At 41.7% G+C, this 12368-nt stretch overlaps 1 protein-coding gene across 1 annotated transcript in view; it reads right to left on the bottom strand.

Annotated features, from left to right (window-relative positions):
• dnah9l (dynein, axonemal, heavy polypeptide 9 like) overlaps nucleotides 1-9871 on the bottom strand; it is a 35261-nt gene extending 25390 nt beyond the window's left edge. Inside the window, exons 1-23 of the mRNA XM_058068098.1 lie at nucleotides 9784-9871; nucleotides 9491-9702; nucleotides 9187-9420; nucleotides 8469-8636; nucleotides 8120-8236; nucleotides 7889-8045; nucleotides 7542-7656; nucleotides 7254-7449; nucleotides 6974-7078; nucleotides 6704-6895; nucleotides 5331-5531; nucleotides 4923-5258; nucleotides 4768-4845; nucleotides 4648-4703; nucleotides 4452-4572; nucleotides 4205-4374; nucleotides 2706-2928; nucleotides 2506-2622; nucleotides 2299-2385; nucleotides 1779-1937; nucleotides 1623-1706; nucleotides 1397-1555; nucleotides 1172-1294 (exon numbers count right to left, since the gene is read on the bottom strand). Coding sequence (XP_057924081.1) covers nucleotides 1172-1294; nucleotides 1397-1555; nucleotides 1623-1706; nucleotides 1779-1937; nucleotides 2299-2385; nucleotides 2506-2622; nucleotides 2706-2928; nucleotides 4205-4374; nucleotides 4452-4572; nucleotides 4648-4703; nucleotides 4768-4845; nucleotides 4923-5258; nucleotides 5331-5531; nucleotides 6704-6895; nucleotides 6974-7078; nucleotides 7254-7449; nucleotides 7542-7656; nucleotides 7889-8045; nucleotides 8120-8236; nucleotides 8469-8636; nucleotides 9187-9420; nucleotides 9491-9702; nucleotides 9784-9856 — 3483 coding nt within the window. The 5' untranslated portion in view covers nucleotides 9857-9871. The remainder of the gene's footprint in view (nucleotides 1-1171; nucleotides 1295-1396; nucleotides 1556-1622; nucleotides 1707-1778; nucleotides 1938-2298; nucleotides 2386-2505; nucleotides 2623-2705; nucleotides 2929-4204; nucleotides 4375-4451; nucleotides 4573-4647; nucleotides 4704-4767; nucleotides 4846-4922; nucleotides 5259-5330; nucleotides 5532-6703; nucleotides 6896-6973; nucleotides 7079-7253; nucleotides 7450-7541; nucleotides 7657-7888; nucleotides 8046-8119; nucleotides 8237-8468; nucleotides 8637-9186; nucleotides 9421-9490; nucleotides 9703-9783) is intronic.
• Nucleotides 9872-12368: the final 2497 nt, after the last annotated feature.

A 12368-nucleotide genomic window follows, 5' to 3' on the forward strand; every position in this document is an offset into this window, starting at 1 on the left:
TGCTGCTCATTAGGGGCACACATTAATTCCAACATGTGAAATGGGCCACATGGACCAGCGTTCTCACATGTGTTATTAGCTAGTTTACAATAATGACTATGTTGACTTATTTATAGAGGACAACAAATCTACTGCTATACTGTCACGATTGGGCTTCACTCTCTCGTGACAGCTCTTTTAGTTTCCTTCTTTGCATCTGTTCCGGTTTCCATGCCCTTATTTTGTAACCATTTCCTTTGTCGTTCCCTTCAGTTTTCCTTACCCCTGCTCTTTTCACGCACCTGCCTCTAATTTCATAATCCATATTTAGTTCAGAGGGTGAGGAGCTCAGTCATCCGGGAGGGGCTCAGAGTAGAGCCGCTTCTCCTTCACATTGAGAGGAGTCAGTTGAGGTGGCTCGGGCATCTAGTCCGGATGCCTCCCAGATGCCTCCCTGGTGAGGTGTTCCGGGCATGCCCAGCCGGGAAAAGGCCCCGGGGCAGACCGAGGACACGCTGGAGGGACTATGTCTCACAGCTGGCCTGGGAACGCCTTGGTGTCCTCCCGGTGGAGCTGGAGGAGGTGGCCGGGGACCGGGAAGTCTGGGCTTCCCTACTAAGACTGCTGCCCCCGCGACCCGGACCCGAATAAGCGGAGGAAAATGGATGGATGGATATTTAGTTCAGGTGCGTGTTCTTTCTGTCGTGGCTTCATTGCGAATTGTCTTTGGTTTGCCTTTCGTTTGGTGGTTGTTGCCGTATCCTGCTGCTGCCATTCGCAATAAAAGATACCCTTTTATCTGCACTTTTGGTCCTGCCCTCTGCATCCTGGGGTTTGTGGGATCACAAAGCCCACAAGCGCGAACGTGACATATACACTGTACAGTGCTTTCTATACAGTATTTCTTGAGAATATATAATAAAATAGTTGCTGAAGTATGAGGGATATGTCACTTGTGTGACTTTTAACTAAGCATTTGTTTACGCTGTACATTGTTGTTCATATTTGATGTAATCTATTTATTCTCCACATTATTATTTATTATTACACGGGAGCCAGGCAACGACAGTTTGTTGGCAATTTCACTGCTGTGTTATTGTGCAATGACAATAAGGAAAGTCTATGTCTATGTCTATGTCTATGTCTATGTCTATGTCTATGTCTATGTCTATGTCTATGTAATATTACCAACCTTCTCTATGGCCATTTCTTTCACAGCCTTGTCTACTATGTTTTTGACCTCATCCTCAACGCGGTGAAGCTGCAATTCCAACAGGTTCCCAAGGGTGGTGCCTTCTCCCATCACAAACGTTACCTTGTGAAAAGAGGTGGACGTCAATTGCCTTCTCTCAACCTAAAACATGTCATTACTGCAATTGATCCAGTGGAATGAGACATTGCGAATGCATAGAGATACCTTGGTGGTGTTCATTAGCTGCTGCCAGTGTCTCTCCCTGACAGCAGAGTTCTGCAGCTCATTGACTGCTCTCAGAGAGGTCAACAGATTCTTCACCGTTGACTCCAGTCCTGTGTAGACATCCCACACACGTACATCCTTATCCAGCATCTTCATCTCCTTGACAGTAGAACAAAGAAGAGAATATGAGCGTATATCATGTTTGTGTACAGAAGTCTTGTTCTACCTTTGCAAAACGTCTTAGCTCCATATCCATCTGCTCAACGTTGATCTCTTTCCATGGAGTCTTGGTCCAGTCCTCTATGCTGCTCTGTTTGAAAGAGCGGAATGGAAATGTTGCATTCAAGTCCTGGTGACGTCCATATACAGTATGTCATCATACCTTAACAAACATGACCATATCCCACACTGCTTTGACGAGTATGATGTCAGTACGACACTGGCGTAGCTGCTTGTAGTCTGGGAAGCTGACCTCGAACAGGTCGGCTGTATCCTGCAGCGCTTTCATTTGTGCTTCCATTGCTGATACTACTCCATTGGCCTGGAGACAAGTACACATATTTTGAATGAGGGTATATAAAATACTATTTTAAAAACATTTGGGTTACTTTCCAGCATACCCGAGACCATAGTGAGAACAAGCGGTACAGCAAATGAATGGATTGGCGTTTTTTCAGTGGTGTAGAACTGCATGATATAATAAAGAGATACTATGTACTTGTACTAATTGTTATTAATTATGGGAGCATCTAGCTGCTGCAAAGCATGCCAGCCACTAAACCTTTTGAGGATATCTGCAAAACAAGCGAGCAAGCATTTCTCGGAAGTACTGAGCCCGAGGCAAGTGCTGCATTTGTGGTTTTAATGTTTTGTCGTATAATTCAGTGTATTATGCATCTCACCTTATCAATTTCTTTATATGGTTCCTCCACACTGATCTTAAAAATGACTTCAAGCCGAAACCGCTCTCTGAACTCATACTGCTTCACCTACAGTTAAAAAAGGACATGGCAGCAGCTCGAATACAAAGTGTGCATGGTGTAGTGTCAGTCATGTATAATGCATGAATGAAGGGTTAGATGTCAGGGGGCTCACACTAACTAACTCACCTCAAAACGAACACATTTCCTACGGATAACGGATACTTCGTTAGACTGCAGCGGCGCCACTTCATGTTTGACTGTGAAAGCAATTTTCCTCAAACTTTTCCACTTCTCCGGAAGCTCCTATATTTTGCGTAGTAAACATTAAACATACTGCACAAATATACATAGTATTGTGTATATTGTATGTCTATTTGTGCACCCACTTCTAGCTGCGTATTGACACTCTCTGGGATTTGTTGCCCGTAGGTCTTGAGGAGCTCTGCTGTAGATTTGAGAGGCTTAAAGTGTTGTTCATTGCTGATCTGTCTGTCTCTCATGGCCATGAGGTGTGCCATAATGTCCACCAGGCCAGCGTAGTCGCCATCTGACACCTTGTTAGAAAGACCTTGAGCCGTGTCGTGGACAAAAGAAGAGAGTTCCCTCACACTGCAGAACAAAGGAGGATAAAGGTGGAGATGATAAATTCAGTTGAATGTTAATGTTAAGCTTACAGTATCTGAAAAAAGTGAACACACCCCTCACTATAAGAGATGCAGATATGAATATGAATAAACTTACACTGTGAAGCATTGCTATTTCTACACCATGAATCAGGGAGGTGTTGAATCATGTGGATCGTGATATCATTGTGTTGCAAATTCAAAGTTAAGCCAATTAATGAAGTTTAAGACAAACTTTGTAGCTGCTTCTTGTTTATTGGTTCTGTCTGGTTTCTTCTTCTTTGGTATTTGCAGCTTTTTTCTTCCAATTGGTGGACAGGGCATCAAAAGCAGTAATCAAAATTCAGAAATTGAACAATTTCAGGAGAATTGGAATGTTAGTTCCAGTTCCCATTGATGCGCGAGACTCGATGCCCAACACTATGTATGGCTGATGAATGGGCTCACTCCGTTCATGTCGTTGTTCTCTGGAACAGACATGCCAAGATGCTGAAACCAATGCAAACCAATGAGTGAAACCTTGTCCTGCCTGTCTGGAGGTGAGAGATGATGAAACCAGAAAGGCATGCGCATGGCAATGAATTAATGTCGGGATAATTATCTAGTTAATTTTCATTTATTGTGTGATTAATCAATTTATTTATTTAATATCAGACCAGGCTGAGTGCCCACGGGAAATGTGAATGAGAAAGTCATGTTTTAATATCGCAAGATTGTGTGCCCTACTGCTGATCAGTTTAATGCCCAATGAAAAACAATATCAACTAGGCCACTTTTATCAGTTTGTAAAAAAAAAAAAAAAATCAGGACATATCCTTCAAAAACAGGATGTTTGGTAACTCCAGAGTACACCTCACTGTGAAAACTGTATGTCCACATTGTGTCCAAAGCACCATTATTTGTGCTTTCTTGATCTTCTTGGATGTAGAATTTGTCAAATCTGCACACGTTTTTACTGTAATCCTCTTCTTCTCCTCCACAATGATATCACAAACCTATAAAGATGCTTCAAAATGTCACAATACATGATTCAATATATGTTTCTCTCAATGAACCCCAGCAGCACTCATGCAGCACCAAACCATAACTATGATTGGCTGACTCTATACGCAATACACCATTTATGTTGGTACTCATTTGTGTTGCCAACTATTTGGACAGAATTATTGTGGTCTGTGCACAGAAAATCTATAATCTATTCTATATTCTAATCTTTACAAGAAATGTGTAAAAACGGTTTGGTGTATGTGCATGTGTCTAACCTCTGGTTGACATGGTTGAGAAGGTGCTCCTTGAACATCCAGCTCCATCTCTTAATGACGTTCATCAGCGTATGCTTGAAGGGTCTGACATCCAGCTGTAGCCAGCCACAAAACACCTTCCCGTCCTCCATCTTGCTGACTCGCTCATGCAGAGACTCAAACAGATTGATCTGCCGGGAATAACTATTTTACAGATAGCCTAAGGCAGCATATTCCACCTGAGTCAGCAAAATACAACTGAAATCACCTGCTCTTTAAAGTTTTCCAGGGTGGGTGGGTTCTTTTTCAGTTCATAGTCTGCATAAAGCTCAGCTTCCTCTGTACTTAATACATGGCCGTAGAGGAGAAACTGCCTCATAAATTCAGACCTGTTTATGGTGAGAATAAAAGACAGTTTACAAATCATCTACTTGAGCAAAATGTTAACACAGCCACGTTCTGACCTGTCATCAGTCCAGAGGTAGCGGTAGCTGTCAAGCGATCCTTGATATTCTCGGACCTGAAAAACCATCTCGCTATTAACGTCACTTATGTCATGAATGCACAGATAAAAAAGCACTCACATTGTTGATAGCTGCACGTGCTCGGGAGCGTAAAGTATAGCACATTTCTGACAAATCTTTCATCTCGTTTATGTCGCTCTACATTAAAACAGAAATGCATTGTGTTAATTCGTTAAACGGGCTGCTTTATGTGTACACACATGCACACTATCAACCTGATAGTTATCCAGATGTGTGTGCTTAGCAACTCTGGGGATGAGGGATGCCATGTTTAGAATGTTAGCAACCATCTTATCCACAATGTCAAAGAAGTTGCCCCTGTGGCTGAAGTCAAGCGAGGGATCAAAACACATGTCACAGCTGTTCAGCATCAACTGGACTTCAAACAGTGGCGTGATAGGCTGGGTGGCATCTGTGTTCTGAAGCAGGTACTGCAGAGAGCAGCGGATGGTACGAAAGAAGCCTGACAAGATCATGTGGTCCACGTAATCCGAGTAAGCCTGCCACTCGGTACTGTTTAGGTCGGACACCGCCAGGAGAGACTGGTTTTCCTGGAAAACGGAAAAAAATAGACACACTTACAGGAAAGTCTGCTACTCCTCCATTAAACAGCACTTTCGTACCTGCAGAAGAATGTGTATCTGCGCTCCGGTGCTGCTGATGAGAGCGTGCTGTTTGGCGATACTTTCATCAATATCAGAGAACACCAGAAGTGTAGAATCACGACTCTTTCTGGTAATACATGCACGCTGACTAAGTTTGCCCATGAGGCTTTGGATGGCCTCCACATTAGCTTTGCTCTTGCAGACACGACTCCAAATGCTCTAGAAAGGGCAAATACGAGGCTGCATTACAGTTAGACATTACATTGCACACAGTGAATGAGTGGTTAGCATGTCAGGCACACAGTCAGGAGATCGGGAGATCGATGCTCTCCTTGGCCATCTCAGTGCGTGGGTTTTCTCCGGGTACTCTGCTTTCCTCCCACATTCCATAACATGTTAGGTTAATTGGCGACTAAAAATTGCCCATAGGTATGAATGTGAGTGTGAATGGTTGTTTGTCTATATGTGCCCTGTGATTGGCTGGCGACCAGTCCAGGGTGTACCCCGCCTCTTGCCCATAGAGAACTGGGATAGGCTCTAGTATATTCTCGCGACATAGAAAATGAATGTGAGGGTGACAATATGGCACTTCCTGTACATTACTATCAGTCAAGAATATTGAAATAGAGAGTATTTTTACTCTATTTTGCATTTATTGTATATTTACTTGTTAATGAAGTGAAGAATATTAAAATGTCAACAACACTTTTCATTATGCATATATGTGTGGTCTAAATAAGTAGACAAAAAAGCAGTAGGTGGTTTTTATGCGTCTGATCCCCGAGGGAGCTCCAGTTGTACTATTATTGCTGATGTAAAATTTGCTGCATTTAAGTATACTAAGAAACACATCTAAACTCAAAACATGTGAAATTCAACTTCAATTACATGTTGTCTTTGAACGCAACCACTCATGACTCATAATAACACTTTCAAGCGTGATTCAAATGTTCTACTACTATTGAAGGGATTAGCCTCAGGCAAATACATTTTCAGACATGTACTATATTTTAATTTGAGTCAAATTCTCAATTCATCTGATTGGGAGATGTTAACACATACAAATATATACATAATTGTGTACTGTCATTAATCTTTATGGACATAAAGTTCAATAAAGTTGCGATTAATTGTGATGATTAATTAATCGACAAACTGTGATTAACATGATTAAAAGTTGTAATAATTTGACAGCCATAATTAATTAATCTATCTTTCAACTATCTTTGGAAGTCATCGAATGTAATGGAATGGATTGTGTTCAACTTTGGTCCACCGTGTCGCAAATTGTGGAACTATTATATGACTTCTTTTGACAATAAAGCTAACTTTGACAACAAAGACAATGGGAAGTGTTTCTGTTAAAAAGTAGTAAAAAAGTAATGCAAAACCTGGACAAGATCTCTTGTGGTCTTCATGTAGTCCCACAGGTTGTCCTGGGCCCAGGTCAGCTTTCCCAGGGCCGGATCCAGCTGTCGCCTGGTCTTGTCCATCTCATCTTGAACTAGTCCTAACTCCACATCCAGGATGGTGCTCTGCAGCTGGTTGTACCACTGGGTCACCAAGGTCAGGGTCTGAGTTTGCTTCAGGAAGCATTGCCAGACTCTCAGTACTTCATGTTGAATACATTGCATTCAATATTGTGCATGTATCCAACTCACCACATGGAGTCTCTCACGTTTAGAGTAGAGATGAAGAGCTGCTTTAGGAATGTTTTGGCTTTTCAGCATTCCCAGATACTTCACCTCCCTGAGCACTGATGTCAACTGGGGGTGTCAGGGAGTGGCTAATATTAACGGATATAATTCTGATATAAAAATATATTACATCCACGGAATCAAATGAGCAAAATGTGTAGGAAGGGTATTCATGTACATCTGTGATTGACACGGTCACATGGGTGTATGTTTATTATTGTGGCGATAAATGATATATGCTTACAGCTGGACTGAAGTTGACGTGGAACAGGCCCGTGTTGGTGTCAAGGGTCAACAGAGGGTCCTTTAGGTGTCTTTGACAGATGTCCTCCAGTCCTTCAGTCCACTCTGAGAAAAGCTCCTGGTCCTGTCGCTCTAAAGTTTCTAGAAGACGCTCACACTTCTGGAAGGCGGCATCGGCCTGAGCGCCCCCCAGTGGCCTGAGAGAACAAAGTGAATGAACATTTACTGTAGAAGTGGAATTTTTCCTTCAGTATTGTTACGAGCTAATGTTGTATGAGCGAGTCATTACATTTGAGCTAGCTGACATAGATTGCTCCTGTTGGTCAGGATGCGACTCTGAAGCTCCTGCGACCATTTCAGCCTCCCAGCCACTAGGGGCATATTTTTCCCCAAACTCACACTTCCTGACTGGGGGAGAAACACACAAGACTACATTTTTAAGCACTTAAAATGTCATATCAAGTGAGGGAGAGAGTATACAATATTTCAAAAGTTTCAGGAACACATATTAATGTGATAACATCATTAAAATCTCAATGTAGCATAATAGGGATCCTTTAATAAACACCTACAGTATATGGTTTTCTATTTAGGTTCAATTTAATGGAAAACTGTCCCTTTCATGGTCAAAATAACCACTAGTGTTTTTCCTCACCTCATCTCTGTGTTGATTAAGTAGAAACTGCCAATGGTTTACTTCCTGGTTGAACATGTCCAACAGCAGAGTATAATTAGGAGAGAAGAGCTGATGAATCCTCGGCCTCTCAAGCAAGTTGCCAAAAAGCTTTAACAGCTGGATGGGACACAATGTTGTTGTTTCTTGCACATTATTCACAGTGTTGGAAAAGAAGTCTTAAAAAATCTCACCTTGAATGTAGATTTGAGGTTTTTAGAGTGCTGAAAGGCCAGATTGAGGACAGTTCCCAGCCTTTGGTCAAAGTCCTTGTTCTGTTCCATAAAACGCTTGTGTTGATGAACAAAATCCTGCATGGAAGATAAAGACACATAGGAAATAATTTTGCCACCAGGTTAAAAAGATTGCTTTGGTGCAAAATCACTGCTTTGGGTTATTAGCACATTTATATTTACAAACATTTACATATGGATGTTGATCCAATGTGTGGTGAGCAACTAATCAGTTTTTAGTACTCTGGAGAGTGTACTATATGCACTATATTTGTATTACATTAACAAAACATAACAAAATAGGCCTCACATCATTAGTGTAGTCCAAGGGGTCATATTTGCTCTCTCTGAGTGCTCGCCAACGGTCATGGAACTCTTCACTCATGGTGCAGACCATCTCATTGAGAATTTTGCCTCTGGATCCGCCAAGTTCAATTTTCTCCAGCTTCAGAAAATCTAGCGCTGCGGCAAATAACTCCTATTGATGAAAGAGTATTTTAGCTAAAGTCACTGTAACACAATAATGCACATACACAGCGGATCCCCACATTCACAAGCCCCCACAAATTTGCAGTTTTTTGGTCCAAAAAACATTCTACTTATTTTGCCCAGATAATAGGCCCTAATTGGGTAATTATTTATACGTACAGGAAATATGTGATAATACATGTAAAACGGTCAGCAAGCATTTTTGTTAAAAAAGCCCACAATATTTTATAGGTTTATGTCTTTATGCTGCACTGATAAGGGTTTTCATAAAGCCTTGATATTTTGCATTTTCTTAAGCTATCCCTGAACACACCATGGTTGCCGTAAGATGCAAGAATGGAACTTATATAAATAACTCTGATTCCATCTGTTCTATCATCCTACATTATTATTCATTCATGGTGTGAGGTATATTTAGGGCTAAACCTGGACTTAGTTGCAAATGAACAATGACAATTGAAGAGAGTAAACAACAATATAAAAAGGTTATCAATGTTTTATGTGGCATCAATGTAAAAAATGTTAAAAAGTCATCCCACCTCGATCATAAGCAACCTTTCCATGATGCGGTCAGAACGCCGGAACACAAGCGTGGCCGGAAAGTCCCAAAACTTGATGGTCTGGCTCTGTTGGAAGTATCTGCGAATATTCTGGCGGTGAGTGTGAAATAGCTGCTTGAAGGTGCGCAGGACTGAAATGGTTATTTGGACTCTCTCCTGGCCCTCCTCAAGTTCCATCTTAAATAGTTCCTCGGGGATCAGGTAAGCAAAGGCCTGTGCAGCAAAGACACGTTCGCAATGAACTAAGCTCCTGCACTCCATAGATTCCATTCATTTACAGTACCTTCTCCAGGATGAGGTTGCAGAACTCCTGCAGGAGGACAACCATGCGCTGAGGAGTGCAGTAGAACTGGGAGTGACTCCAGATGAGACAAAGGGTGTGGAAGAGAGGGGGCAGCAAAATGTCCACCTGAGGGAAACTTCTCTCCTCCAGGTTGGTGATAAGCCTCCTCAAAGGACGCAGATGCAGATCTATGTCCTCAGCTTCCAGCACCGCTGAGGACATAAACACACGAGCAGCAATTCTATCTAATTCTACCGTTCATCACGCAAAACATCTAAAAACATCATATTTACCCTCATTGACTTTGACAGAGACGCCCTGAAAGGAGGAGTAATAACTGCTTTTGACCCTCCTCAGGATCTCCATGATCCCTTTTACTCTTGGACTTTGAATCTGAAAATAACATTGTCTGTTTTTAATTACCATGCTATCATGTGACTCATTTTAAATTGGAAAAAGGGATTGGCATGCAAAACAACAGGTGGCGTCAAACCACTTTTTCCTAAAGGAGACAGAGCTCTTCTTCCTGTCACTCACACACAGCAGTGATCTGAAGAGGTGAAGCTGCGACACAGAGACTCACTTGGAAAAAGTGTCAAACAGCAGAGGGGCGGTTATGATGCTACTTTTAAGATGAAATGTAACGGCATCAATATCTACGATTACCTATGATTATGATTACTTATCAAGCACACCTTTTCTGTGATGTGTTGCACACCAACCCTTAGCTCATGAGCTTCTTGAGACACAAGATGGTGTTTTGAAAGCCTTCGAAGCCCTTTACCATCACACTGATAGTGCCAGGAAGAAGACAGAACTGGAGGTAGCAAAGATGAGGATGCTGAGGTTCTCATTGGGAGTGACCAGGATGGATAGGATCAGGAACGAGTACATCAGAGGGACATTATATGTTAGATGCCTTGGAGATAAAGTCAGAGAGGCCAGACTGAGATGGTTGGGACATGTCCCAAGGAGAGATAGTGAATATATTGGTAGAAGGATGCTGCGTTTAGAGCTGCCAGGTAGGAGGCGTAGAGGAAGACCAAAGAGGAGGTTTATGGATGTAGTGAAGGACAACATGAGGGTAGTCGATGTAAGAGAGACAGGGTTGGATGGAGGAGATTGATTTGCTGTGGCGACCCCTGAAGGGAAAAGCCCAAAGAGAAAGAAGAAGACAAGGCTTATTAGTGAGTCAAATGGAATACATAAAGAATAAATTACAATGTAATGTGATCCTATGACATTGTACTCCCTTGATAATTTGAGAGTACCTGTGACTGAATCCCAACAAGATTCTCTCTTTGAGATGTCCAGAACTGTAGCTCCAAAATGGGGCCCGGGTGGTCTCCTTGGAGCAGCAAGGCTCCAGAGTCTTTCTTCAGGACGTTCCATATCTGCCCTGACCACTGAACAATCAGGGTTTCTATGGAGTATAACACGCCTCCATCCAGCGGCCACCCAGTGGGGCTGGTGGCAATAGATGAACAACAATGCAGGTGAATAGGAAAATATATACTTCATGAATAGTTATATAACCTCCTGACCTGAGTCCAATGTCCTGAGCTCGTACCCTTTCCACACACAGTGGTAGGGGCAGCAAAGTGCGCCCCTCAGCACGCCCTCTTAGCGTGACCACAATGCTTCTCTGCTTCTCCAGATGTCGGTGAATGTCGTCTGACACCACCTGAGGCCACTCCTCATGATTCAAACTGTTGGACAACACACGCACCAACACCTACACACACAATGGACATGCGATTGGAAAATGAACGTAGCAAATAAACAGCTTCCAGGTTTGGGTACCTCTGAGATGACAATTGGTAAGTGCTCCATCGGGTAACTGGGCACTTCCCCTAGGCGGAGTTGCCGTCGGAATCCTTGGCGGGCAACTCTCTTTACGCCCTTCTTCAGCACGCACAGAATTTTGGTCTTCCATGGTGGGGACGTCTTCACAGATGCAAAAACAGTAGGAATGCTTTCAATGGCATTGAAAGCACCAGAAATAAGTAGTGACTTATTTCGAAAATGGGTAGGTTAGATACTGTGTTGAGTGCAGCAAGCCATTATTGTATTTACAGCATATTGTTGTGTATTATATTGTTAAAAAAGCGTATTGTTGAAAGAGCATGTGTATAGTCAAACTTGAGATTTCATATAATCACATTTTTTTTCATTCTGTTTTTATTGAAAATCTTCAACCTTTGTTTTTGTACATTGTCTCTGTTTGCGTCCGTTTTCAGTGTACAAAGCTACAAATTAACACACCACGGGGCCAAAGAAAAGTGCTAAGCATTATGGAATTCAATGTCACCGGGTTGTCTGCATCAACATCTTCCATCTATTACTATGTAATTTTTAATTATTTTGCATTGTCTACATTGTGTAAAACTATATTTATTTATGTTTTGTTAATATTTTTGGGTGTCTTGAACAGATTCAATGGATTTAAATTATTTCTTATGGTAAAAATTGCCTCTGGTTTTGTACATTTAGGTTATCATTGGACCTTTTGGAATGAGTAAACAGTGGAAACGGTGGCTACTTGTTTCACTCGTGAAAAGTAAAAATTGTACATCTTAAACTGTGGTCACATGACATAAGGCAAGGCCTCAGTGTTCATCTAACACTTTTTTTTTGTGAGTGTTTTAGTTTTGCGACAGTTATTACAAAAGTCCTCAACATATCAAAATAAGCAGTGGTTAACTTCTTTTTACACTTGTGAGACAAGAATGTTAATAAGCTTGAATGTTAACAGGCATATCTGTAATGGAAATCACCTTCATATTTCACCTTAGTTATTCATTCAATTTGAGAATGTTTTAATGTTTGGTTATCTTAACTTTGGAATTCTGTAAAAAGGAAATCTGGATGGATGGTA

This window comes from Doryrhamphus excisus, chromosome 3 (genome assembly GCF_030265055.1).
Source record: "Doryrhamphus excisus isolate RoL2022-K1 chromosome 3, RoL_Dexc_1.0, whole genome shotgun sequence".
NCBI lineage: Eukaryota > Metazoa > Chordata > Actinopteri > Syngnathiformes > Syngnathidae > Doryrhamphus > Doryrhamphus excisus.